The sequence below is a fragment of the Pteropus medius genome, unplaced genomic scaffold (assembly GCF_902729225.1).
Source record: "Pteropus medius unplaced genomic scaffold, Ma_sr-lr_union100, whole genome shotgun sequence".
Classification (NCBI taxonomy): domain Eukaryota; kingdom Metazoa; phylum Chordata; class Mammalia; order Chiroptera; family Pteropodidae; genus Pteropus; species Pteropus medius.
In genome coordinates, this window is record NW_024340696.1 from 5,372,603 (window position 1) to 5,398,094 (window position 25,492).

At 33.8% G+C, this 25,492-nt stretch overlaps 1 protein-coding gene across 3 annotated transcripts in view; it reads right to left on the reverse strand.

Moving 5' to 3' along the window:
- SLC5A12 (solute carrier family 5 member 12) overlaps positions 1 to 25,492 on the reverse strand; it is a 69,863-nt gene that overhangs the window by 12,123 nt on the left and 32,248 nt on the right. For all 3 annotated transcript variants that reach the window (XM_039865999.1, XM_039866009.1, XM_039865989.1), the window contains 9 exons: positions 23,135 to 23,200; positions 21,555 to 21,606; positions 20,629 to 20,696; positions 16,065 to 16,219; positions 15,804 to 15,944; positions 12,368 to 12,497; positions 11,312 to 11,400; positions 5,757 to 5,869; positions 280 to 347 (listed from right to left, as the gene is read on the reverse strand). In XM_039865999.1, coding sequence (XP_039721933.1) covers positions 280 to 347; positions 5,757 to 5,869; positions 11,312 to 11,400; positions 12,368 to 12,497; positions 15,804 to 15,944; positions 16,065 to 16,219; positions 20,629 to 20,696; positions 21,555 to 21,606; positions 23,135 to 23,200 — 882 coding nt within the window. The remainder of the gene's footprint in view (positions 1 to 279; positions 348 to 5,756; positions 5,870 to 11,311; positions 11,401 to 12,367; positions 12,498 to 15,803; positions 15,945 to 16,064; positions 16,220 to 20,628; positions 20,697 to 21,554; positions 21,607 to 23,134; positions 23,201 to 25,492) is intronic.

Here is a 25,492-nt window from a genome sequence, read left to right on the forward strand (position 1 = left end):
GATCATTCCTACTTTTATTTCAGGATCATAAATTCCCAGGCTGAATTTTAAAAGAGTTTTCATTTTATTACAGTGTACCTTGTCAATGAGTCCCCCTTCTTAGTTCCCCCTTCTGAAAGTAATTTTGGTTGAATTTTGACATGTATATTTAATTTGGACCTGGTATCAGAGAATGACTTGGAGGAACAGGCAAAATGATTTTCTTTTCTATTAGAAAAGAAAATGGGTGAAAAGTTGCTGTGAAATCAAATGTGTCTTTTTCCTTCATTGATTACCTACCTGTACAACGCTCCCCATGAGGGATGCAGCCACAGCCATGGAAGTACACATCACACCAAATAAGATACCTGAAGGAAAGAAAACATGTTACCATCATCCAAGCTGGCTTTGAGGGATTCCTTTAGCACCTGCCCAGGACTGTCTCTGATGTAAGCTTTATTGGAAGAGATATGCATGAGAAATGCCCTCCCCACTCAGCCATCACGAGCCCCAAGAAGGACATTTAGGAGATTTTTGTCCCAGAGACATGCTTTCCTAGGTCAGGAGGAATGAGCTGGAATCTACTGTTGAGTAGTTTTCCCTTCAAGATTTAAGAAGAAAGCTGTCATGTGGAAGCAACACGAAACTGTGGAAAGGGCATGGGTCTAGGCTAATCCAGACTAAATTAGTGGGAACTGATTTCCATTGGACTACGCACCAGCATTCAACTGAAGAAACTACTAAACTCTCTGGGAGTTGGATAGTTAGTTTCTCATCCTGAAAATTGTTAAATATCTATGCATTCTACACAATAGTCTTCGCAAATCTTAAAAGTTTGTCTGGTCTCTTCCCTTAGTGCTTTATTTATATGATCCTTATGGCCCTTAGTATATTGCATAATGAATTACTTGCCTACATATCTACGTTGGAGAACCATAAGGGCCATCAGGGTGCCATGCTCTGAAGCATCTTGCACAGTACCTCTAGTATCACAGGATCTTGCTGAATGAATCAGCATATATTTCATAGTCATCTTTTAAAGATAATGTCTTCTTTTAAACCATCTTTTTAAAAAATGATCATTTTAGTACACCTTTGTTTAAAAAAATCACCTTAAAAATACATTCAATACCCATTGATAACCCATAAACTAAAAAAGAGAGGGAGAGAGGGACAAAGACTTAGAGACAGATATAGACAGAGATGCAGCAACAAAAACAGAGAGAAAATGGTTTTCCCATTGTTTTAGAAATTCTCTCTCAGCTGAATATCTAGCTCAGGTCTCATTGTGACTATTAATTCAATTTTACTGTGTACTGACAATATTAAGCAAGTTACTAGATGCCAGTGCTATAACATCAGAACTTGATTCCCGTCCAAAGATCTCGCATCCTAGAAAGGGACTACATATAAACACATAAATTTGTCCAACAGTGCCTGATACATAGCAAGTACTATGTGTTTACATTATTCTTTTTATTATTATTTTATTTCAGGTTTAGTACATGATATTCATGATATTTATTATCAGGGATTCACTCAAAATTAAATCAAACTAGCAACTTTTGATGCTGTATTTTCCAGCTTCTTAATGAGACACAGAAAAATAAGGAAACTCACAACACCAAAAACCAAGTTTGATCAATAAAAACATTTTAGTTTAACATTGTTTTCATTATCTTTAAAAATGATAGATTATCTTGCAGAAAACAGTGTTCTGATTCTGTATGCTTTATGAATAAGGAGAACTCCATCTTTCTGAAGAAATTAACATAAAATATGTTTTCTCTCTACTAATGATTAATCTCTTGCTGGGCCAAAAAGTATCTGTTCAAATGAGATTCCAGGCAGCCATTCCTCAATCGAGAGTTTTTACATTTTTTGTGTTGACTAGAGAATTAATTCAGCTCCCCTCCCAAAATCTTTATACTTTTATCAGATTGCAAGGCAGGAAGTTTAAGGGAAATTGGTAGATGTTCCATAGAAACCTAGAGTGTGTGGACCCACAGACAAAGCCGTAAGTGTGGGCGGGAAAGAAGGCTCCTTAGTTGCAGTGAATGCTGTGGATTTTTCCACTGCTACATCAGCTCAAAGGATCAGACAATAAATATGGGCCTAAAAGAAACTTCTGCCTCAATCCAGAATATTCATCATGAATATTTGCTAGATATTGAGAATTTTATGGGGAGTAATACCCATCTGCCGACTTTTATGTCTAACTCATTATGCAAGATAATAAATAGAATCCAGGTAATTCAACTACCCATTAACAAAGATGTGGTCAGCATTGCTCCCTCCTTGTTTAAATATTAGTAAGAAGAAGAAAAAAGAAGGAAGGTAAAATGTAGTCAAACAAGGGAATAAATATATCATCCTAAAAGCTCAAATAAAGAGTAGGCTTTCTGGAAATAATTTACCTTAAGGACCTGAAGGAAAGTTTTTAGAAACTGTTTGGCAATCTCAGTGTAATGCAAAAATACATTGACTCAATGAGGTAAACAAGTCCAGGTCAAGAGAAAAGAAATGAGATGAAAAATTCAACAGAACAGGGTACAACACCACTATGCTTAGGTGAAGATGAATCCAGGTATGGTAAGGGAAGACTACAAGGAAATAAAAAACACGATAATTGATCAAGCACTTCCACTCTTAAGTATTTATCAAAAATTAAAAATAAAAACACGTTCATAAAAAGACTGCACAAGAGTATTCATAGAAGCTTTATTTATTATACCCTCAAACTGAAAATGGTCCATGTCTATCAACAGAAGGAGAAGTTTAAAAACCTGTGGTGTATCCATACAATGGCTTATATTACTCACTAATAAAAAGGGATGAATTACAGATAAATAAAATAGATAAATCTCAAAAACAAAATTATGTAGAGTGAAAAGAATTGCACAAAAGTAGAGTGCATACTATGTGATTCCATTCATATGAACACTAGAAGAGGTAAAATTGGTCTCTGGTGGGAAACATCAGGATAGTGATTGTGTCTGGAGGAGAGTAGGAACAAGGATTAACTGGAATGAGCAAAACAGAACTTTCCAGGGTTATGGTAATGATTTACATCTTTAAAGGCTGGGCCACACAGGTGTATGGATTTATCAAAAATCAGCAAATGTATACTTAACATTTGTCCACTTTATTGTAGGTAAATTTTACATTAAAAAAAAAAACTTTAAACAGATATTGAATTCTAGTTAATAACATAATGCTAAAATAATTAGGCAGAAGTGTACTGATGTCTAAAATTTATTTTAAATGTATCAAAAATATAATGCATTAATGAATGGAGAGAGAGCTAAATGGATATGTGAAAAAGCAAGTTCAGGAAAATATTAATGGAGAATCTAGGTGGTATATTTATGGGAGCTTAAGGTAAAAGTCTTTAAACTTTATTGTAAGATTTTAATTTTTATAATAAAATATAAGGAACAAAATATAGTAGCAGAATTTAAATCATTATTGTTAAAAACTTTACTTTGTGGATAACTCAAAGTAACATTGAGAAAAAACTTAAATCCTTTAAGTATACAGAAGAATAGAACAAACTTATAAAATTAAAAGAAAAAGTGAAGGATATGGAGAACAAACAACACAAATTATAACAACATTTAAGAATAAGAAGATAATATAACTACCACTTGTAGGCAATAACATACTAACTAGAAAAAACAATTAAAAATTTTTAAATTAACAAGAGTTGGGTAAATAGCTAGATACGTGCTTTATAAAACAAAAACAAAAAGCTATAGCTTTTCCACAGTGATAATAAACAGTTTAGAAGATATTATGGGGAAGGCATCCCATTCACAATATCAATGAGTGAAGAAAAGGAGAGAAGTAAGAGAAGGAGGAAGACATGAGTATAATTAATATGTAGGATAGAAGAAAAGATACTATTAAATGAGAAAAATAAATACTTTTGCTAGATGGAAAGCTTATAAAGATGTCTGTTCTTCCCAAATACATTTTTAGGTGTAAAGCAATCTCACTGGGATGGGAGAGAGTGACATGCAATAAATTATTTTAAAGTTAACCTGAAAGACTTAATAAATATGAATAGCCAAAAAAATTTGTTCAAAATTAACAATAGAAAAAATTTTTAACCAAAAAATGTGACAGGAATTGTTCTACCAGATATTTTTTAAATAAAATGCTACAAAACTTTGATATAAAATAAGATGGTATTAGTCTTGCAATTGAGAAATAATTTAATGAAAATAAGTATATAATATGAAGCAAATCCTTAGAGTTGAAAGAATTTTATATTGTATTTTATTATTACTAAAAATATTAAAACTAATGAAGACTATTGGATTAATGATAATGAGAAAATTGGCTATAGAGAGAAAAAATTTAGATCCTCATCATAAATCATAAATCAAATAATTTAAATTATCAAACATTAAATATAAAATGTAAATTTATTTACAACCTAGAAAATATAAAACATATATAATTGGGTTTGAAGGGGAAGAAATTTATAAACATAAAGAAATGGATGAAATAGTAAAAAATCCTATATTTGATCAAATATAAAATAATAATTTTTGCACATAAAAATGTAGTTTAAAAACTCTGGGACACATTCTACAATATACAAAAGCCACATTTACATACGAAGAACTTTTACAAACAAAATTTCTATTATCTCATTAACAAATAAACTAACTTTTCACAGAAATATACAAATGATTACTTATCAATTTAAAAATGTTCAAATTCACTATAAATCAAAAAATATAAATTAAAGCAGAAATGTGATGTTATTTTGCCCATTAAATTTGACTAATTTTTAAAAATATTAATATAAAATACATAGAGAAAAATGTCACTACTCACTGTTGCCACACATAAATATTAATTGGACCTACCTAGAACTATTTTTCTTAATATTTATCAAGAACTCTCAATTATTTGTTCATTTGACCTGGTAATTTCTTTTTAAAAGTTATCTTAAAGAATAAAATTATAGATGCAGTCAAAGATTTATGTATATGTGTTTCACAACAATGTTACAAAAAATGTAAAAGAATTCAAAAAGTAACAACATAAAAATGAAGAAATAAGCCATTAGTTAAATATTAAGCAATTATTCAGAAAAATGTTTTTAAAGAATACATAAATGATGCCGAAAAATGCTCACAATAGAATGCTGGAAAAAACAACAACCAGGAACAAATTTAGATAGATTTGACTATTTAAAAAGTACATATATTTTTCCCAAATTATCTACATTTTCTATAACTAAACAAGCATAAAATTCATTTATACTTAAAAAAGTAAACTTTGTAAAACTATACTTCAAGATGATAAGTACTACGGGATTTTAAGTGTAATATGCAATTGTACGATTAAGCAAGGAGCAATTATTCTTTGAGGTGAGTTTACTGGAGTTTGGTAATAAAGGATTCTTTCTAAAAGAATTTAGCTTTCTTAGACAAAAGAACTTGCCATAATGATCAGAACATTTTCCCATGTAGAGGAACTAATATGATTAATAAATAGTGATGTTGATGTGATGAATCTAGAATGTAGGGTGAGCTCAAGAGTGTCAAAAATAAGGTTGGTGAAAGGTAAACTAGCTGGTCATTCTTTCCTGGTACCCTTCTAGTGTCTTTATAAGTGTAAGAATCTATATGTGAGATTCTTCATGTATCTCAGTGTGCATTTATGCCTGTATGTGTGTCTTGAATAGCATGCGCAGGATTTTGATGCATGCCACAGAATATTTCATGATATGGAATAGAAAATCCACAAGCTGTACCTACATAAGCCTTTACTGATCCAGGTGCTCAGCTTGCCAGAGAGATGGGGAAAAAAGCTCTTGATGAAATCCTCAAAGGTCACTGTCGCTAAGGCATTAATGCTGGCAGCCACGGTGCTATAGGGAGAGAAAAAGGAGAACATAGTCCAAGCTAAATAAAACTAAGACACCAGCATGCCCTGTTTTCCAGGGCACATAGATGAGGCAAGGATCTAAGGAAAAAACAATACAGACATATGCCCTTATTTTGGGATTCCAGAGGAATTACATGGCCTGTCTACTCACTCCTAAAACTGCTTAATGCTATTTCAATTCTTACACAAACTCCACTGAAGAAGCTAGGCTTTCACAAGATGTTAAAGGAGTTAGCAGGCAGTAACAGAGAGATCGCGTGTGCACTTGTGTTTGTGTGTGTAGGTTAGGCTGGACTTGAAGCAGGAAGTAGTGACTACTTTAACCCAGGTGTCAGTACACTGGGCTATTCATTAATAATTAATTAATTCATTAATATCATTCATGCATTAACATCATTCATGCATCTGTTTATTCATTCTGGATACCAGGAATGCAATGGCGAACCAGAAGGACAAAGATCTCCCACTCCACTTAATGACAGGGACATTTAACAACCGATTAAGTTATTGATAACAATTGTAAAAATTGTTATGAAGGAAAATAACAGAGTTATGAGAGCATATCTTGCAGAGATGTAAACCAATATGGAGGTAGGAGATTTCTTCCCTTAGGAAGTGATGGTTAAGACAGGCACTGAAAGGAACCATGCAATAGGGAAAAGATGTTCCAGAACAAAGCGAAAATTACATTTAAATCCCTCAACCACAAACAAAAGTTCTAGAAAGGAAACAAACTGATGAACAAAGCCTAGCCAGCTGTTTCTAAGTTTTCCATTGATATTCATTAGTTAATTATTTTGTTATCCTCCAATAATGCACACTTGAAAACGCATTATAGTTGTGCCAAAGGCATGAAAGGAAATTTAAACTTTTTTTTCTTTTTTCTGTAATAATACCACTAATTTTAGCTGTAGGTTACTTCAGTTGGAATAGTTTCAGGTCCATCTTATGCAAAATTCAAAAGTTCCTTCCCTAAATGATAGACAGAACAAGTACAAACTTCCCAAGACCCATTCCTGGGAATTGAAACTCTAAGTACTTTGGGGTACCATTCTTGTTTCCTGAGAATCAAGGCCTGGTATACATGTCCTATAATACTCCTCTTCTATCTGCTGCAGCTCTGTGGAGGTCAAATAAGAAAAGGAGATGATCAAATAAAAGGAGGTCCCATGTTTTCAACAGATATGTCTCAAAATCCATCACGTGAAAGTTTCAAACATTAGGATTAACCCTTGAATCCACTGGGAAGAAGGGAACAAAAAGCTGAATTTGGCCCAGAAGAATCAGATTTATAGAACCTCTGCTTGGTTGCTTTTGGAGTCAGGTGTATTACCCACACACCAATTTCTCAAATTCTAAAACTGCTATAAGATGGTAGAAATTTTTCTTCCCCCTACCCCTCAACTACCATCTCTTTATTCTACCCCCGCTCTTGTCTTTCCCTTTCCCTAACCCAACACCTTCCTTAACATTGTAGCAGAAGTAATCTCTCTAAATACAAACTCTCTAGGGTGCTCCTTTCTTGGAATGTTTGCAGTTGAGCTCAAATGAGTCGATCATTCCCTTATAGGGGATTTAATTTGTTGACAGCTATATTTTACCAGTCTGGAGAGAGTCAACTTTAGAGTAAGAGAAAAATAAATAAATAAAGTCCGTAGAGAAAGACAAAATGAAAGCTAGAGCGTTACCCCTACTTGTGTTTAATCCTCTAGTGCTCATTGCTTCTGTCCTTAGTTTCCCTGAGATCTTAATACCAATGTCACAGAACAATATCACTTTGTATTAGTGATGCAGCATTCTAAAAAGAGTATTAATAAAAATAGTTCAAGAATATACTAAATTAAAATTGCACCATTAGCAAGTTACAGTTATTATATGAATTCAAACAGGTTGCTATTTTGGAAATGTGTCAATATATTTACATTGATATGTTAAATGTTAAAAATTTTTTAAATACCCATTTTGAAAATGCCCAAATTTTACCAAAATCTAATACTCTCCCTGATAAGAGTATTTCCTAAAAGTAAAATAAATATATGCGTTTTTGTTCTTCTTTATACTTTTTAAAACTTTAAATATTTTAAAATATAAATAATATCTTTCAAATCAAAACCAAAATTCATGTTTAATGGTAAGATACAAGAACCATTCCCTTTAAAGTATATAACAAAACAAGATTTTTGCTATTTTTCCTCATTGTTTATTTCTCATTGTTCTCAAAACACTGTAACACATGAGAATTAACATAAAAGTGAAATTATTAGAAAAGAAAAAAACATAAAAATATTTGCAAATGTCATGATTTCAGTATAATCAAATCCTAAATAATTAACTGAAAATAATTAGAAAAATAATTAGAAACTAGATAGCAAGGATAGTCTGTAACAGAAAAGTAATAAATAAGTATGAACTTAATAGGTATTAAATCATATTTTAAAGCACCGTCACTAAAATTGTTAGTATTGGCATAGCTGTAGACAGATAGATCAAAGGAATATAGAAAAGAATCAAGAAAAAGACCCAAATATATAGAAGAATGTAGGATGTACTAAAAATAGCTTTTAAAGTCAGTGGTTAGAAGATGGCTTTTTTTTTCCTAAAAATAAATAAATAATAATAATGATGGAACAGTGGCAACCATAGAAGGAAAATAAGGAAAAAAATCCTTATGTAATATGTATAGTCTAGATGATTTAATAATTTTAACATTTAATAAGAGCAGAAATATAAATGGTGTCTGGATAATTATTTATAATAATGGAATAGAAAAGCTTTCTGAGAGCAATATTAACCCAGAAACCATAATGTAAAATAATTGATTAATAGAAAATAAAAGTTCTGCATACTCAAAAATACTATCAATAAAGAAAATACATAAAGGACAAATGAGAAAAAATAAGACATATGTCAATAAGCTCTTTAATATAAATAGAGAGAGAGAGATAGGAAGGTAGGTAGACAGGTAGACAGGTAGACGGACAGACAGATAATAAAAAAAACAAAAAAAAGTAACAAAATAAATTAGCATTTTACAAAAAAAAAAAATGGTCAGTGAAAGTAGGGAAAGTTAGCCAAGCCCACTTATGATCAAGGGAATTTATATTTAAATTAATTACTATGTTTTAACTATCAGAATGGCAAGTTTAATAGTTTCATAGTACCCAGTATTAGTGGTTGTGTGGAGGAAAGAGGCACTCTACTGATTTTCTTTTCAGTGTGTAAAATGATACACATTTTTAGAGGTCAATTTAGCAATGTCCATGAAAAGTTTAAATGAATATGTGTTTTCACACAGTAACTCCAGTTCTTAGACTGTAACCTACATGTCACCTTGCACAATTTCACAAAGCTATACCATGTAGTATGCTATGAACTCAATGTTTGTGTTCTGCCAAAACTCATACATTGAAGCCTAATGTACAGTGTGATGGTGTTCGGAGGTGGGGCTTTTGGAACATGATTAGGTCATGAGGGTGGAGCCCTCCTAAATAAGTTTAGTGACTTTATAAGAGACCCCACAGAGCTCCATCATCCCTTCTACCATGTGAGGATACAGCAGAAAGACAGCTATATTTGAACCAGAGAGTGGGGCCTTACCAGACACCGAATCTGCAGGTGCCTGGGTCTGACTTCCTAGCCTTGAGAACTGTGACATATAAATTTCCATTGTTTATAAGCCACCCGATCTATGGTATTCTGTTACAGCAACACAAATGAACTAAGACATAAGCATTGTTGTTATGCTTTATGTTAAAGGATGATCAATTAAATTATAGTAGATTTAAAAAAAGAATTAAATTAGGTCTACTGATATGCAAGATTTCTAAATCATACTAACTTAAAGAAATGAAGCAGTATATAAAACGTAATCTCTTTTCTATACACTAAAGGGTATATATGTTCACGTAAGCGAAGAAATTTTCTGATTCATTAACAAGAAATTAGTGAGTGGTTAATTCTGTGGAGTGAGACAAAGGATTTAAGAAATAAGATAAAAGTTTTTACTTTTATCCCCTGATACTGTTTGAATTTTAACGCTGATCAATCCTATGATTGATTCTTTGCATTTGAGCTCCAGGAAGGGAAATAAGACTTTTCCCACCAGCAGAGTCTCTGATTCGTAAAAGCAGAGGGTCTGGCTTAAAGGGAAGTAATGGCGCTGCTTTAATGTTTTAGTATATTGCTTTCAATACTGTTGTCCTTACCTATCTCCAAGTCACTATCATCTCTCACCTTGATTAAGACAAATACCTCCTAACTGGTCACTCATTTTCACCACTCATGCTTTTATTATAGTCTCTTCCCCACCTAGAAAACAGTTTTCAATTGTATGACATCACTCAGTCCCTTACTCCAAACCTTCAATTGCCTTCCCTTTTAATTTGAAGTTCAAATTCTTTACCATTTCATGAAGGCTCTGCATGATCAGATGCCTGTTCACACTTCAAACTCATCCCCATCTGCTCCCCTCCCAGTTCATTTTTCTTCAGCTCTTCTCCTTGTTCTTAAAATACTCCATATAATTTCTCTCTTGGAGCTTTGGAATTTGCTCTCTCCACTGCCTGTAAAGTTTGCCTGTGCTCTTCACATAGCTGGCTTCTTTAGATCTCAATACGAATGTCATATACTCAAAGAGGAGGTCTCTAAAGAGCTTATTAAAAATCAAACCCCCAGTCCTCACTAATCTCAAAGATATCACTGTTATTTCCTTTAAACTATTGTACATTATCAAACAATATCTTGTTTATTTTGTTTACATATATATTATTCATCTTCCATGTAAATTAGAATGCCAACTCTATCTGAGGGCAATGCTTACATCAGTCTCATTCTCTGCCGTATCTCCACTGCCACTGACTGTGACTGGCATAATATAGACTTTCTAAAATATTTGTCAGAAAAAATATATGAATAATTTTTTATTTAGAATAATGTCTATATGTGCGGGATGGAAGTTATTAGCTACCTGAGTGTGCTATTGAAGATGGGGGGTATGGATTGCAAAGGATAGATCTGCAGAAATACATTGCAGCTGAATAGTAAATGCCATGAGAGTGAGCTATCTTGTGTGAAAGTGATGTGAAATTATGAGGGCAGCTGGCATGGAAAAATGTTGAGAAAATAAACAGAGAGGTCTAGCATATGGGCAGACCTAGGTTTTCATCCTGCCTCTGCACCATGGGTCACCATGGGTAAGTTATTTATTTTGCTAAATTTTAGTTTCCATATCTACAAACTGATGAAAACATGAGCAATATATATATACATGGTGTAACAACTATTGAGCAAATACAAATATGGCATTCAGCAGAGAAGTTGACACACAGTTAGGTACTCAGTAAATACTGACGATTCACTATTACTATCATCCTTTTATCCTGGTTGTCATCATTATTATCATCACAGCAGTTTTGTCAATACTAACCTCAGAGTTCCACTGAAGGCACAAGCCACAAAGAGTCCTGGCAATCCGGGCATTGTGGCAAATATCTCCATGACAAAGTATGGCATCAACTGAAGAGGAAGCAAAACAACATAGGATTAGTGGTCTCATTAGCAGTGTTCAAAATGTGGGAATGTAGCTTTTTAAGACAAAAAAAAAAAGATGAAAATAAAGGAAAAAAATACAAAATAAATAATAGAGGAGTTTGCATAGACTAAGGCTATTACATGCTGGCAAATAAGGTAATGATCAATCCAGTTCCATTAATCTGAGATCCAGCTATAGAAGAGGGGGAGGGGTACAGTCAATATTAGAAAAAAGGGTTGGATGAATTTTAGAAGTTTCAGAAACTTTTAAAATTTGTCTTTTGTTTGTAATGTATGCTATTTTCTTGCCTGTTTACCCTTAGGGTTAGCAATTAAACTCTAAAAATATATGCTTAAAATAGATCTTCAAAGAATATAGGTGTTATAGTTCTACTCTGTAGGCGGATTTGTGGGAAAGAAGCCCCCCCAAAAAACAAAGTGAGACAGTTGACTATATAGGGAAAGAGATTGCTCCTCCTGAGTATAATCCCCATAAATAAAGTTTTTAAGAGCATGTTTAATGTAGTATAAAAGGATGATGTCGTTTAAGCTGAGATGAGAAGACATGAACAGAAGCAGTATTATAGAAATAAGGGTCATTTTGTTCAATTTAAGATGAAAGCATTTATTAATCAACCTTCAGATATATAAAAAAGAATTGAAAGGTACCATTGACAACCAAAACCATAGGTTCATGTCCACCTTCCTTTCTCCTCAGCCTTGCCCTGGCTCCAGGCCCTGTCTTCAATAGCAAAGTAAGGTAACTTCTTTTTATATGTTCACTTTGTCATATTAGAACTTAATGTGTGGTGATATCACCCAAGAGGAGAGTCCTTGGGGTGTGGAAAGTGGCAGAAGGTCCAGGTAGAAAAGAGAAAGACCCCACATCACCTATCAATGGCCAGAAATCCGCTCATTTCAGCCATTCCACAGGCTCCAAGGGAATACATACCTGGTCTGGTGCTGAGATAATGCCAGAAGTCCAAGGGTCACAGTCTTTGAAGTAGGTGTACATGATTAAGCCAGAGAAGACAGCACACACCAAAATAATCCAGAGACCCAACAAGTTAAAGTATAAGGCTCTAGAAAAGAACACATGGGTCTATTAGTAGCCTCTATGCCATATTAGAGTGTGGGGAGGTCATCACCAAAGTCTCAAGATAAAAAATTTTGGGTCTTTTTGCTAGACAATAAAATTCTGCAGCCTTCAAGAATTATTATACTTTTTTTTCATTATGCTTTTTTCTTTTTTTTGGTTGAGAACATTACATTCTTAGACTGATTATGAAATTTGAATGGAAGCTAAGCAGGGTAGGGTCTGGTTAGTACTTGGATGAGAGACCACCTAGGAAGATCAGGTGCTATAGGTGTAAAAAACAAAAATAAAAAATAAGGGACTGTAAGCTGACAAGGTCCTTGCAATCCGTGAGGTCAACAAAGGGTTGCCTTGCCTAAAAAAAAGAAAAGAAAAAAAAAAGGAAAAGAAATTTGAATGAGGTAGATTTTTGATAGACTTTCTTTTGAAACTATTCTGCAAAGCCTCAATGTATGTGTGAGATCTATTTTCTTAGATGAAATTTCACATAACAATCACTTATATTATGTAACTTCGAATGATGTAACTTCAAATGATGTTCCCCCCACTCAGTTTATGAAACTGTCAAAAAACCAACTTACATTTTAACATCTTTTGTTCCAGAGGGATAAGGAGATAAATGTAGATATAGACAAATTTTGAAAATATTCACTCCAAAGACTAATTGAGATAAAATTTAGAGTTGAGTTTTTTTTAAGATAATAAAAAGTATGAAAAATCTAAGGTCATTTTACCCATATTTTTTGGAGCAATTATTTTTATTCTACAATACACAGATATGCTTAATTCCAGTTTGACTGTTTTTTCAGTATCCTATGATTATTTTGTATTTGTTACTGTTCTTTGAAAGTCTAAATATTACTCATTTTCTTAATCTCAGGGAAGACTTGAAAGTAGACCGGCCTTACATTGATCTGAGAGAATAAACAATCTCATTCTGGAGAGTGTTGCAGGGGGGCCAAGAGAACAACATGGGCATTTTCTTGGATCCAGTCATTGTTTGAAAGGAATTAGATGCATCCACATTCAATTGTAAAAAGAGATATTCATTTCAAAGTCCTTTAAAACCTATACTGTACAGGTGTACCTAATTTTCAGAAAACGCTTAAATCAAAGTATTTATTTATGAAGCAAATATGTTAAAATTTATCCCATTCATAAGTTTTTATTTTATGTTATTTACATTAGAAAAGGATCTCATCGCAGAAATTACTCCCTTGGGAGTATGCCAATAATGTTTATCTTTGAGTTTTATTCGTTCGTTCGTTTTTGTTTGGAGTGGCTTGACTTAGAGAGAGCCTTTTGGGGATACAATCGATACATAAGGTGGTCAATTCCTATTCATTGCCTTGGTTGTACTCTTGCTATCCCTCTATTCAGGAAAATTCTATTCAAGCTTTTACTCAGACCGTCCCCTAGAGAAGCTTCCCTAACCATCTTTATCTGAAATAGCCACTCTCTGCTCTCTTATTAGTTTCTACCTCTTATACTGCTTTATAACTTTATAGCATTTGTCATTATCTGAAATTGTGTAATGTATTCATTTTCTATTATTTGTTTCCCCTACTCAGTGCTAGGTGCTCAGAGCATATTAGTGCTGGCACATAGTAGACATAAGTTATTTTACTTTTGGTAATAAATAATTGAATGAATAAATTTAAAATGGTAGAAAGTCATTGCAATATAATTACACTCTCTACATTATTTCTTTTTTGAAAAGAGCAATGGACCTAGAATCAGAAGACTATTCTTAACAACCATATGATCTAAGACAAGCCACTAACACTATGAGCCAGATATATCATCTGTAAAAGAGAGTATAACACACCTGACTTACTTCTTATTATACGACTAATGAGGATTAAATGAGGTACACTCTGTACAAATATATGTAGGTTCCATAGCCACATAGAGGACAATGATACATTATCCAAAACAATTTTAAAACTTCACCAGTCAATACAGAAAATGAGAAATCAATGACAAAATCGTATAGAATTTTAAATCTTTGCATTATGAATTTATTTTTTATTAGAAATAAACTTTAATTCTCGACAAGGTTAATTCTCTTGGTTGTAACTTAAGCCACTTCATCGATTCATTCAGATAATATTCATTATGTATCATTATGTATCAGGCTCTTGTAAGGACTTGGGATATAGCAGAGAGCACACAAAACCCGCCCTCACGAAGGTGATAGTCTGGGACTGGAGGCAGATAATAATGGCTGAGATGAAATAAATTAATGAGATTATTTTAGCCATGATAAGAAATATAAAGAAAATAAACAATGACGATGAGAATGAGGAAAAAAGTGACTGAGTGTGGATATTCTCATCTTAGTTGGGAAATGGAAAGGTATTGAGAAGAGACCTGATAACTTGCAGTCCTGAAAGATAAAAGGGGATCTAGAAACAAAAGAAGTCCAAGCCAGTTCCCAGAAAACATATCTAAAATGACTTAGTAAGTGATATTATTCCCAGGTGTGAGGAAGATCTGGCTTAAGATGAATTTGTCTTTAGTGAGTAATTAGCATTCTGGCCATGCAATTAAATGTATGCATAATGTGTGTTCATTTATGTGCTTATACATATACAAATACAAGCATGATCTTCTTAAAGTATTATTTTGTTTAATAATGATAAAAAAGATACATTTCTTAACTTCAGGTACTAATGTAGTAATAGGGAGAAATTAGGCAGGTCCACATTCTGCAGTTTGGGATGACCTGCAGGGCTTGAAAGAAGTTTGACAAGCTATTTGCCTGCTAAAGTCCTTTGGAGTAAGCAAGGCTGGCAAGGCCATCTTGGCAAGAGTCGGAGTGGCTAATGCCTCATTAGGACCTGTCTCCTGACATTAGAATCTCTCCTTGGAAATTTTAAAGGCATATGCATCAAAAGGAAAACAAAAGTTGAAGAAACCACATGCCGAATCAAATAAGTGATAAGGGTCATCTCATCACAGAAACTGTGAGAAATTTGTGCTGTTTACCTCTGCATTGCTACCCATAGCAGATAATTTAACCTAGTAATTTCTCAATAAACGGAGGCAACAAATGTGGAGAGCAAAGGCAGACTGAGTTAGGTTCAAACCCCAGCTCTATCACTCTGTTGCTGAGATGAGACTAGTAATTCCTGCCTCAAAATATTGTTGGAAAGGTTCAATGACTCTTGGTTTTAATTTTTCTTTCACACACACACTCACACACACACACACACACACAACATTAGGAAGCATATAAGTACTCAATAAGGGCAGAGAAAACAGAAAGGTTTCTTTATAAATAACTTACAGTTTGGCATGTTTTTCTGTTTTGCAAGAAATACATCGCTGGATGGTTGACTGATTAACTCCATAGATCCCAAGCCACGTAAAAGTTCCTCCAATCACAATTGTCCAAATAGTGTGCCGCCTGAGGGGATCTACATCAAAGCTACAAGGCAGAGAGAAGTGAGTGAACAAAGGTGTTTCTCTGATACTCCAATATTATTTTGGATGCTGAAGTTAGGCAGCTAAGTCTTTACAAAACATGAAGAAGTAGTATTGGACATACTCAAACATATCGAGTCGAGATCCATTTAATGAATGCTCCAACACATTGTGAAATCCACCAGTTTGAGCTGATCCTCGAATGAGAACCGTTAAGAAGCCCACAATCATGACAACCATCTGAAATGCATCTGTCCACACCACTGCTTTTAATCCTCCCTGAAACGGAGAGAATGGATGTGAGTTCTTAAAAATTAAGCATGCAACCCTTCTGATTCTGCACAATCTCACTGCTAATGTGATTCTTCGTTTTCTTTTTCTTTCCTTTTTTTCTTTCTTTCCTTACAGCACAGATGCTGAGTATCTTTTATGTGCCAAGTACTATATTAAGCATGGCAATAAAATGGTAAATAAGAGAGACAGATTTCTTGCTTAATTTCAGAGTTTATGATCTAGAGGGAGAAGCGGATTCCAGACAATAATGTAGCTAATTACTTAAAATAGTGAAAAGTGCAATTAGAAGGATGGGCTACTATTGGAGCATGTTGCAGGGAGTCCTGACCTGGTCTTGAGAAGTGGCATTTGCATTAAGCTCAGAAGAATGAGTAGGGATTTACCAGGTACAGAGAACAAAGAGGAGAGCAGCATGTGTGCAGGAAGGAGAAGCATGGCTGTCTGAAGAAATGAAAGAAAGCTAGGATAAATAGATTGAGGAATATATAGTGCCCAAAGCAAGGTTTCTGAATTTGCTAGAGGCCAGAACACACAAATTTTGACAAGGCTGCTTAAATGCTTTCTCAAGAGCAATAAGGGAGCATTAAAGATATTTATATAATGAAAGATTTTGTTTGTTTGTTTCACAGTAGTTTCAGTGGTGCTTATGTGGACAATGAATTGCAAGGACCATAGAAGAAAAGGAGTTGAGAGACCAGCTCAGGGTTTATTTCAGTAGTCCACGTGCAAAATGACAGCAGTCTGAGGGTAGAGATACAAAGAAGCTGATAAATTTGAAAGATATTTGGGCTGCAAAATCAACATAGTTTGTGTTTAATTGGGTACATGTGATGACGAGGTACAAAACTCAGGATAATCATGTCTGGCTTGTACAACTTGAGATATTTTGTAAAACTACTGACAATGAATAAAATTTGGAAAACAGAGATGGGAAAATACTTAGAAAAAAATAACTAGGTAAATGCTAGATTTCAGACATTTACAGAAAAGGAGTTTTAAGATCTGTAAGATGGTCAAATAGGGAAGCGAGCAAACCAAGGTCCAGGAGGCTGGATCTCACAGAACACAGGACTGTGTGATTGGGCAAGAGGCCAGAGCTGTGTTATCAAATCTGGCACCTCCTTAGAGTCACTTGGGGAGTTTGAAAACAAACAAACAAACAAACAAACAAATAAACAAAACAATATCTAAGACCTATCCCCAGGGATTCTGAATAAACGTAGGTTTGGGGGTAAAAACCAGTCATCGATGTTTTTTGAAAGTTCCACAAGTGATTCCAGTGTATAAGGCTACTTAAATGATTTCTCAAGAGCAATAAGAAACCATTAGAGACTTATTCTAGTTGAGATTCGTTCTAGTTGAGAACATGTGGATAAGAAGAAAAGAGGAAAGAAAGAAGCTGATGGAATAATCTAGGTATAGAATCGCTTAGGACTCTGGTGAAGGTGGAATGAGTAAATTGGAAAAGAGTAAATGAGATAATATATTTTAAAATGCTTTGAAAATGAACAGCACTATGAGAATGAAAAGACATGGTATTTTTAATAATGAAAAATAGAATTATATTCCCCAGTTACTCCTCCGGAGTGTCGAAAACTTATTTGAAAAGATGACAGGCTTCTTCTTTATCTTGAGAAGAAAGATGATGTTGGGGATATCCCACCATTTCTTTTGAAATTAAAATGCAGTTTTAAAAAACCAAATACTAAAGTTCCTGCCAGAGGCATTGTATTTATATATTCTGTTCAAATCCTGATTTGAGAAATAATCAATTTCTTACCTCCCACCTCCCAAAGAGTAGTATTTTGATTTTCTTTAAAGACATTTAGATTTCCAAACCCAAATCTGAACATCAGATTTTAGTGATATGAAGACCAAATGTCAAAGACCTCAGTTTTCAGAGGCTATTTCACATTGGTTATGCAAAAGTATGCGTAAACCTGAACACCTAGACATGAGGCAAGAGAAAAAAACATTTTATCAAATGTTCATTAAAAGACAGATTATAGCCACCATGAACATTGCTCTGACTCTGACTCCTTCATACAGCAGCACACACACACACACACACACACACACACACACACACACTCACACTCACACACACACACACACACACACACGCCACTGATCTATAACCCTGATTGTGCCCTGAGTGTCACTTAAATGTTTAATTAATTTGTGTGGTTTTAGATCTAGTGCTTAATTCACTGGATTGAAAACCCTTTGATGCCAGGAATCATTTCTTATTTTTTAAATCTCTTCCACTAATTATTTTAGGCTACGCATCTATAGGATTATCAGTGTAAAAAGAGTACAATATGAGCAAAAGTGTTAGATAAATAAGCTATTATATTAGTAAGACATTGAAACCTCTAACCTGGCTAGAGAGAGAGATGGAACAGAGGTGTGGTGAGAAGGAATTAGATGGGTAGATTTCATCACATAATGAAAGATTTCCAACACTAGGCTAAGAAGCTTATACTTTATCCTGTAAACAATGGAAAGCAAAAGGGAATTATGTCAGTCAATTGGCATGAAGAAAAATGGACATTTTAAGAAGATTAATCTGACAGAGGCATGCAGGGTAGAAAGAAGCACTGAAACCAGTTAAAGGGTGTGAATTTGGTTCATTTTAGCTTATTGTGATTGTTAAAATACCTGGACTTGTTTCTGACATCTTACTTTTCGGTCGTATTTGTTCTGTTTTCTCTATGCTTTTTTTCTCTTCCTTTTCTTGTTTAAATCAACCGAAGTTTTGTTTTAATTCCATTTTCCACTTTGACCATTTTATTTAAATGGGTTCATTTTGAAACTTTGCTTTGAAATTCTTTATTTGGGTCTATATTTAAGAAATGTCAATTTGAGGATTATAAAGTCTTTACATCTGATTGCAGGCTTCCTGATTTTACATTCTATTGTTGTTCCATTGGAGGTTATTCCTTTTCTTAATCTTAACATTGCATATAATAATTATTATATTTTATAATATTATAAATTATGATATATAATTAGATATTATATAAATTATACTATACTATAAATTCATTAATTTATTGTTGTCATTAAGCACCAAAAATTATTTGACTAGATTTACTAAATGTTTCCTATTTTATTATCTTATCATTACTTCTTCCGTCTAAAACTGGATAATTTTCCTTCTTCCCTTCTCAAGGAAAGATTTATTAGTGGTAAATTATCTTGGTTTTTGACAGTCAGCTCCCAAAATATAGTTTTGCTTAATATACAAATTATAGGTCGATGATTGCTTTACTTCAGTGCTTCGAAGATGTTATTTCACTGTTTCTGGCTTCCATTATTGTTGTTAAAAAGTCTGCCTTTAGCATCCCTAGCAACACATCCAGTTATCGTTCTACTGGCAGGTACCTCACAGCACTAATCCGTCAGATAAGGCCAGATGCTTATGGAGCAGGAGCCTATTTTTAACCTAGGGAGGATTCGTGTGTCTGGAATAGAATGGTATGGTAGTGAGAATGGAATGAAAACAAATTGAGATATAACTTTGTAGTGCAAAAAAAAAAGGTAGGATTTGCAAGTATGAAAAAGAGTTAAAGGCATTTTTAAATTGTATACGATCATGACATATGTTAAAAGAGTGTGTGGTATGCACATAATGCCAATATATATGTGTGGTCTGCTATATGATAATATATCAAGTACTTTATTTTTCTCTGTGGAAGAGAAAAGAAAATCCAACTATTGAGAACCATTGTCATATTCTTAACTGGATACTTAGAGCCTCCACGTATGATACCAATGACAGAATAATGAAGATTCTCGTTGCAGGACAAACAAGTGCTCAATGAATGTTTGCTGAACTAAACTAATTATAACAATTATATAAATATGTTGCCAATACCAACCAGGTTCCTCCCTTAAAAATTGAGATGTGTAAAGCCAAATGTTAAATGTAATCTAAATTAATCCATAAATAAGAGACAAAAACAAGCAGTGAAATGCTTAGATTTATAAAATATCAGCCATTCTTGATCAGTCATGCATGTATTTTGTATTTCTCAATCAGTAGACACTGGTTTTATAATCACTATTAATGAGTAATTTTTTTTTTTCAGAAGTTGCATTTAGTCACCTAATCTTCTAATCAGGAGATATTTCTTTCATTAAATCTTTTCTTAGCTGTGGCTTTCTCAAAAGAGCTCAGAGTCTAAATTCCACTAATGGTTGATACTAAAAATAATTTTAAATAAAACAACAGCACCTCTCTCAGGAAACTGTAACAGATAAGCTAGCATACTTCTATTTAATTTTGGAATAGCAATTTCTGCTATATTTAGATGTCCTGTTATTGGAGATTTGCCCTTATCTCAAATTAGGAGATAGCGCTAAATCCTTTTTCACAGCTAGATACATACCAGAGTACAGTAGAATGTGCAAATGATTCCTGTTGCAAACACAGAGCCCCAAAGATCAAACCCAGTCACTACAAAAGGAAAAAAAAATATAGTAAAGAAAATTTTTTGAAGGAAGTAAAAGAACAGGTTTACAAAGAAAAAGTAATGACATTTTTGTTAATGTTCTTTGCAGGCAAATGAAAATCAACTTAGTTTTTTTCTTATTAAATTTTCTCACTTCTGATAAAGATTAGTTTATTATATTATTATACATCAACTCAGTCCATAAATTTCATGTAATATTAAAAGCTAAATTTTTCCTGCTAAAATTCTGGAGCTTCCAATCTTTGCACTAATTATTTGTGTTTGTTTTTTTTCTAAACAAACTTAGTCCTGGTACTTCGAAACAAATTAAACATCAGCCTTGAACTACTATTTCTCAATGTAAGTAGATGGCACAATTAAATTGAATGTTGAAGACTTCCAATATTATAGGTATCATTATGACATTTATTTTATTTTTTTCCTTTTAGTTTTCAGGATTCTATTCTCTCAAAAAAGTCAAGTATAAATCTTAAAGTATTTACTACAATCACCTTTTATTATAGTACTCAGATTATCTACTTCGTGAAATTGCTAAGAAATCACCATATATTACAGAAGACCTTACTTAGAGGTTGTGCATATACAATACCCAGACTACCATAATTACAGTGATTAAAAAACAAAAGAAAGAAACAAACAAACAACAATCGAACGGAGTATTTGAAACCATGTGGGCAAAATCAAGTAACTCATTGTTTGCATTACTTTCAGAGCTTTATTTTTGTGACCCCTACAGTAATTCAGAGCACTCTAAACAAAGGAATGTCTGCCCAAGATGTTTTATAATTCTCAAGGTGAGAATACAGGCATAAACATAGTGCAATGTACCCAAAATAACTCACCTTGATTGAGTGCCAGAGCAGGAGCATACACCACCACTCCTGTGTAGAGAATCTGATGGAGAAACAAGAATTAGGCGAACAGTGAGAAAAGTGACATAAAAGGGAAAGTGGCCTAGAAATTTCTTTATAGACCTTAGAGATGCATGTCCTTCAACTTGTTTAGCAAACATTTCATTCCTATCCACTCTATTTTTGAATTTGGGGAATTCGTATAACTAAGGGATACAAGCATATAGGAATGCAGAAGGGATATAAGCATTAGATGGAGGAGGAGGGTTGGGCTTTTAAGATCACTGCAAATTATGAGATTTTATGTCTGGATTTGGTATATTTCTGAAGGTTAGAAAAATAGGCTTCAAGGTAAGTATTTTTTTGTCCTCTCTCTACTCTTCTCCCCTCATGCATATATTATAATGATACAAATATGATTTAGCAGTTTGGTGAAATATGAATTTCAAAGTGGAGATGGAAAGCATCTGTGAGGAGAAAGCACTGTGCAGAGAAGACTAATAACGTAGGTGACCTACGTTGGTCTACCCAGTGAGTAGACCTTCTAACTCACAGAATCACAACCACAACACGGAAGAAAGCAGGTGCAGTCCCATTTTATTTTAAATAGAATTTCACCATTTAAAGATTTGCGTGGGAGTTTTAAAAGGCAAATACCTATGGATAGGTCAATAAACATTGTTTTCCTCTTTTTCTGTATCTCAGATCCTTCAGTCAATGAGTGGGAATTTTGGTTTAAAAAAATGGGAGTAAGGTTATCTTTTAGCAGAAAGTACTTCATGAGTTGTAGGAAACACACAAATGGTGTGCCACAGGCAAACTTGAGGCTATGTGAAGGCACCCCAGAAACTGGGAGGCGAGAATAGAGTCCCAAAAGGAAAATGGGAATACTGGTGAATATATTGTCTTAAAATAATTTTCAGCAGAATGGGTATTTCTGGTTCAACTCAGTTAACTAGTAAGAAGAAAGAAAAGAAAGGAAGGAAGGAAGAAAGGAAGGAAGGAAGGAAGGAAGGAAGGAAGGAAGGAAGGAAGAAGGAAGGAATAGGAAGGAAGGAAGGAAGGAAGGAAGGAAGAAGAAGGAAGGAAGGAAGAAAGAAGGTGTAAGGGAAGGAGGGAGGGAGGGAGGAAGAAAAAAACCCAATGAACAGATCATTTTTTAGCTTCATATCCAAAGCAAATTGCACAGGTTAAATAACAATTTAAATAAATTTTAAGAAAATGTTTTTTTTTTTCCTTTACGGTTTATGACATACATGTGGGTATATGCAATGTACAGCTCTTGATGTAATCATATATCTGGAAAACGTTATCCCTGAAAAAAAGTAATTTCCTCTTAAAAAACAAAAGAAACAAACAAATGAACAGAAATCAAATGGAGTATGTGGAACCATGTGGGCAAAACCAAGTAACTCATTTGCATTACTTTCAGAGCTTTATTTTTGTGACTCATACAGCAATTCAGAAGCTTACTATTAAGCTTCTCGTTTAATTGAGTTAACTATCCCCTGAAATAAACAAATCTGTATCTTATCACCCCACATTACATTAGCAACAGCCCTTACTCTTACCGTCTGCACAATGTAGATAACTGTTGCTGCATAGCGAACTGGTTTGTTGAATCGTAGTTGCAAGTACTAGAAAGAACAAAGAGAAAAATATGCAAAGTCAGTGAGTTTCAAATAAGAACTGCTAAGAAGGTTCTTTTTTTCTTGATATTCCTCTGAGTTTAGTGCTTTGGACTTATAATGTGATTTCATGCTATACATACTTGGAAGAATAGGACAAATGTATAGATTGTTTTAAGTCAAAAATACATTAAAGATCAATTCTTGTTCAAGCTTCTCATGATGGTCAGAGAAGATAAATGAGTTGCTTGGATAAAAACCCCGGGGTTTTCCTTCTGGCTTTCTACCCAGGGGTCTCCTACTGGATATACTGAAGCCATTGTTTCCTTTTATATCTCCATAGCTCCCAGATTTACTTCAGTCCTTCATTTCATCTTTCCAGATTACTGCGGTAGCTCCCAATTGATCTCCCAAATTCCAATCCTTCCCACCCATTCCATCAACCACACATCAGCCACATTCTAAACAGAATTCTGATCATGTATGCTACTCTTTTTCTCAAAATTTCCAATGATTCTCTTATCATTGGCATAACGTGCACATCTCAGCTTGATATTCTAAACCCTCTACTGCCTCATCTATGCTCTTCCTACCTTAAGTCAAACTAAAGAGACAGTATGTTGAAAAATATTTTGAAAAAGAAAAAAACTGAACCAGAAATAAGACTCCTTGAATTTTAGTTTGTGATTTGCCACTATCTTGCTCCTTGATCTAAGCCCCTGGTTTCTTATCCATGATACGAGAGACTTTTCCAACTGCATAATCCTACCCCTGAAAGGATGAGTGAATACATCCTTTCAGGGGTAGGATTATGCAGTTGGAAAAGTCTCTCGTATCATGGATGTATTCATACATCTGTCAGTGTATTTGCTCACTCACTCTCAATGGTCGTCTTTGGTATGTATATAGCTATTACTATAGTCAAAAGTAAAATGAAAGCTCAACCCTTCACAGGTAACATTTATCATCATCATGTTAGATTATTTTCAAAACCCCACACTTAATCTAGCCACATTCTTTTCCATCTCAGGAAATAGCAAGTCCACTTTTCATGTTGATTCAAGCCCAGATAACATGGAACTATATTTTACTCCTTTCTTTCTCTCACTGCTCACATCCAGTTCATAAAATAATCCTAGTGCCTACCTCCCACTTTCAAAATATATCTACTTGCATCATCTCCTCTGTTGCCACTCTAATACCATCATCTCTTTCCTAGATTACAGCAATAGCTTCCTAACTAGACCCCTCTGCTTCAGTAGTCAAACCCCATAATCATTCTCTACATTCAGCTAGTGTAATACTAAGAATCCTCTGCCCAAACACTGTAATAACCCATATGACAAAGAGTAAAAGCCAATCCTTACAATGACCTAAAAGGTTTCATAACATTGGTTCAGACCCTATCAGACCCTAAATATTTATTCCACAACAAACATATTATAACATCATTACTATATTAAAATAATATTCAATAATGATATCTTATACTTACACACTAATTTCCCCAAATTTAAATATAACTACTATAATACTAATAATGTAATTTAAAGGAAAATTAAAAAGAAAGCCATTTATAAAAAAAAAAGTAATCTATAATGCTTAAACCACTGTAAAAAAAAAAAAAAGATATAGAAAAGTGGTACCCTGTGCATTGTCACAATGAAAAAGCTTGGATTAAAAAGAAGTAAGTAGTTCAGAAGACATTTAGTTTAAAAAGTTCAAGGAAAATGAGAAAACAGGTAGACACCAGCCTCTAATCTAGTATTAAGAGTAAATAATAACAGACTGGATTTATTATGGGTGATAAGAGGTATAAGAAAATAACAGTAACTTAAGTGAGACAACATGATGAGACTAATTATAAATTGTCCAAGTGGAACTAATGAAAATGTATGATACTGTAAATGAGCTGATCCTAATTTATAACTTGAGGGTGAGAACAATTCCTTATGCTTTGACATGGGACAGGAGAGCGATAAAGTAACACAGATGGCATATCTTACGCTTGAAATACCATTGTATATCAAAACATTTAAATCAGTAGGATATTGCTGTATAATATCCACCCCCAAACTCAAAGACTTAAAAATCAAGGATTTATTATTTCTCATAATTTTGAAGATTGGCTAGGTGATTCCTCTACTTGTTTCCCCAGGACTCTCGTGTGGGTGCAATCAACTGGAAGATCGGCTGGGTGAGAAGGTTTAAGATGGCCTCACTGACATGTCTGGTAGTTGGTGCTGGCTGCTGGCTAGGGGGCCTCTATCTTCCTGTAGGTTTCCACTTATGCTCTGAAAG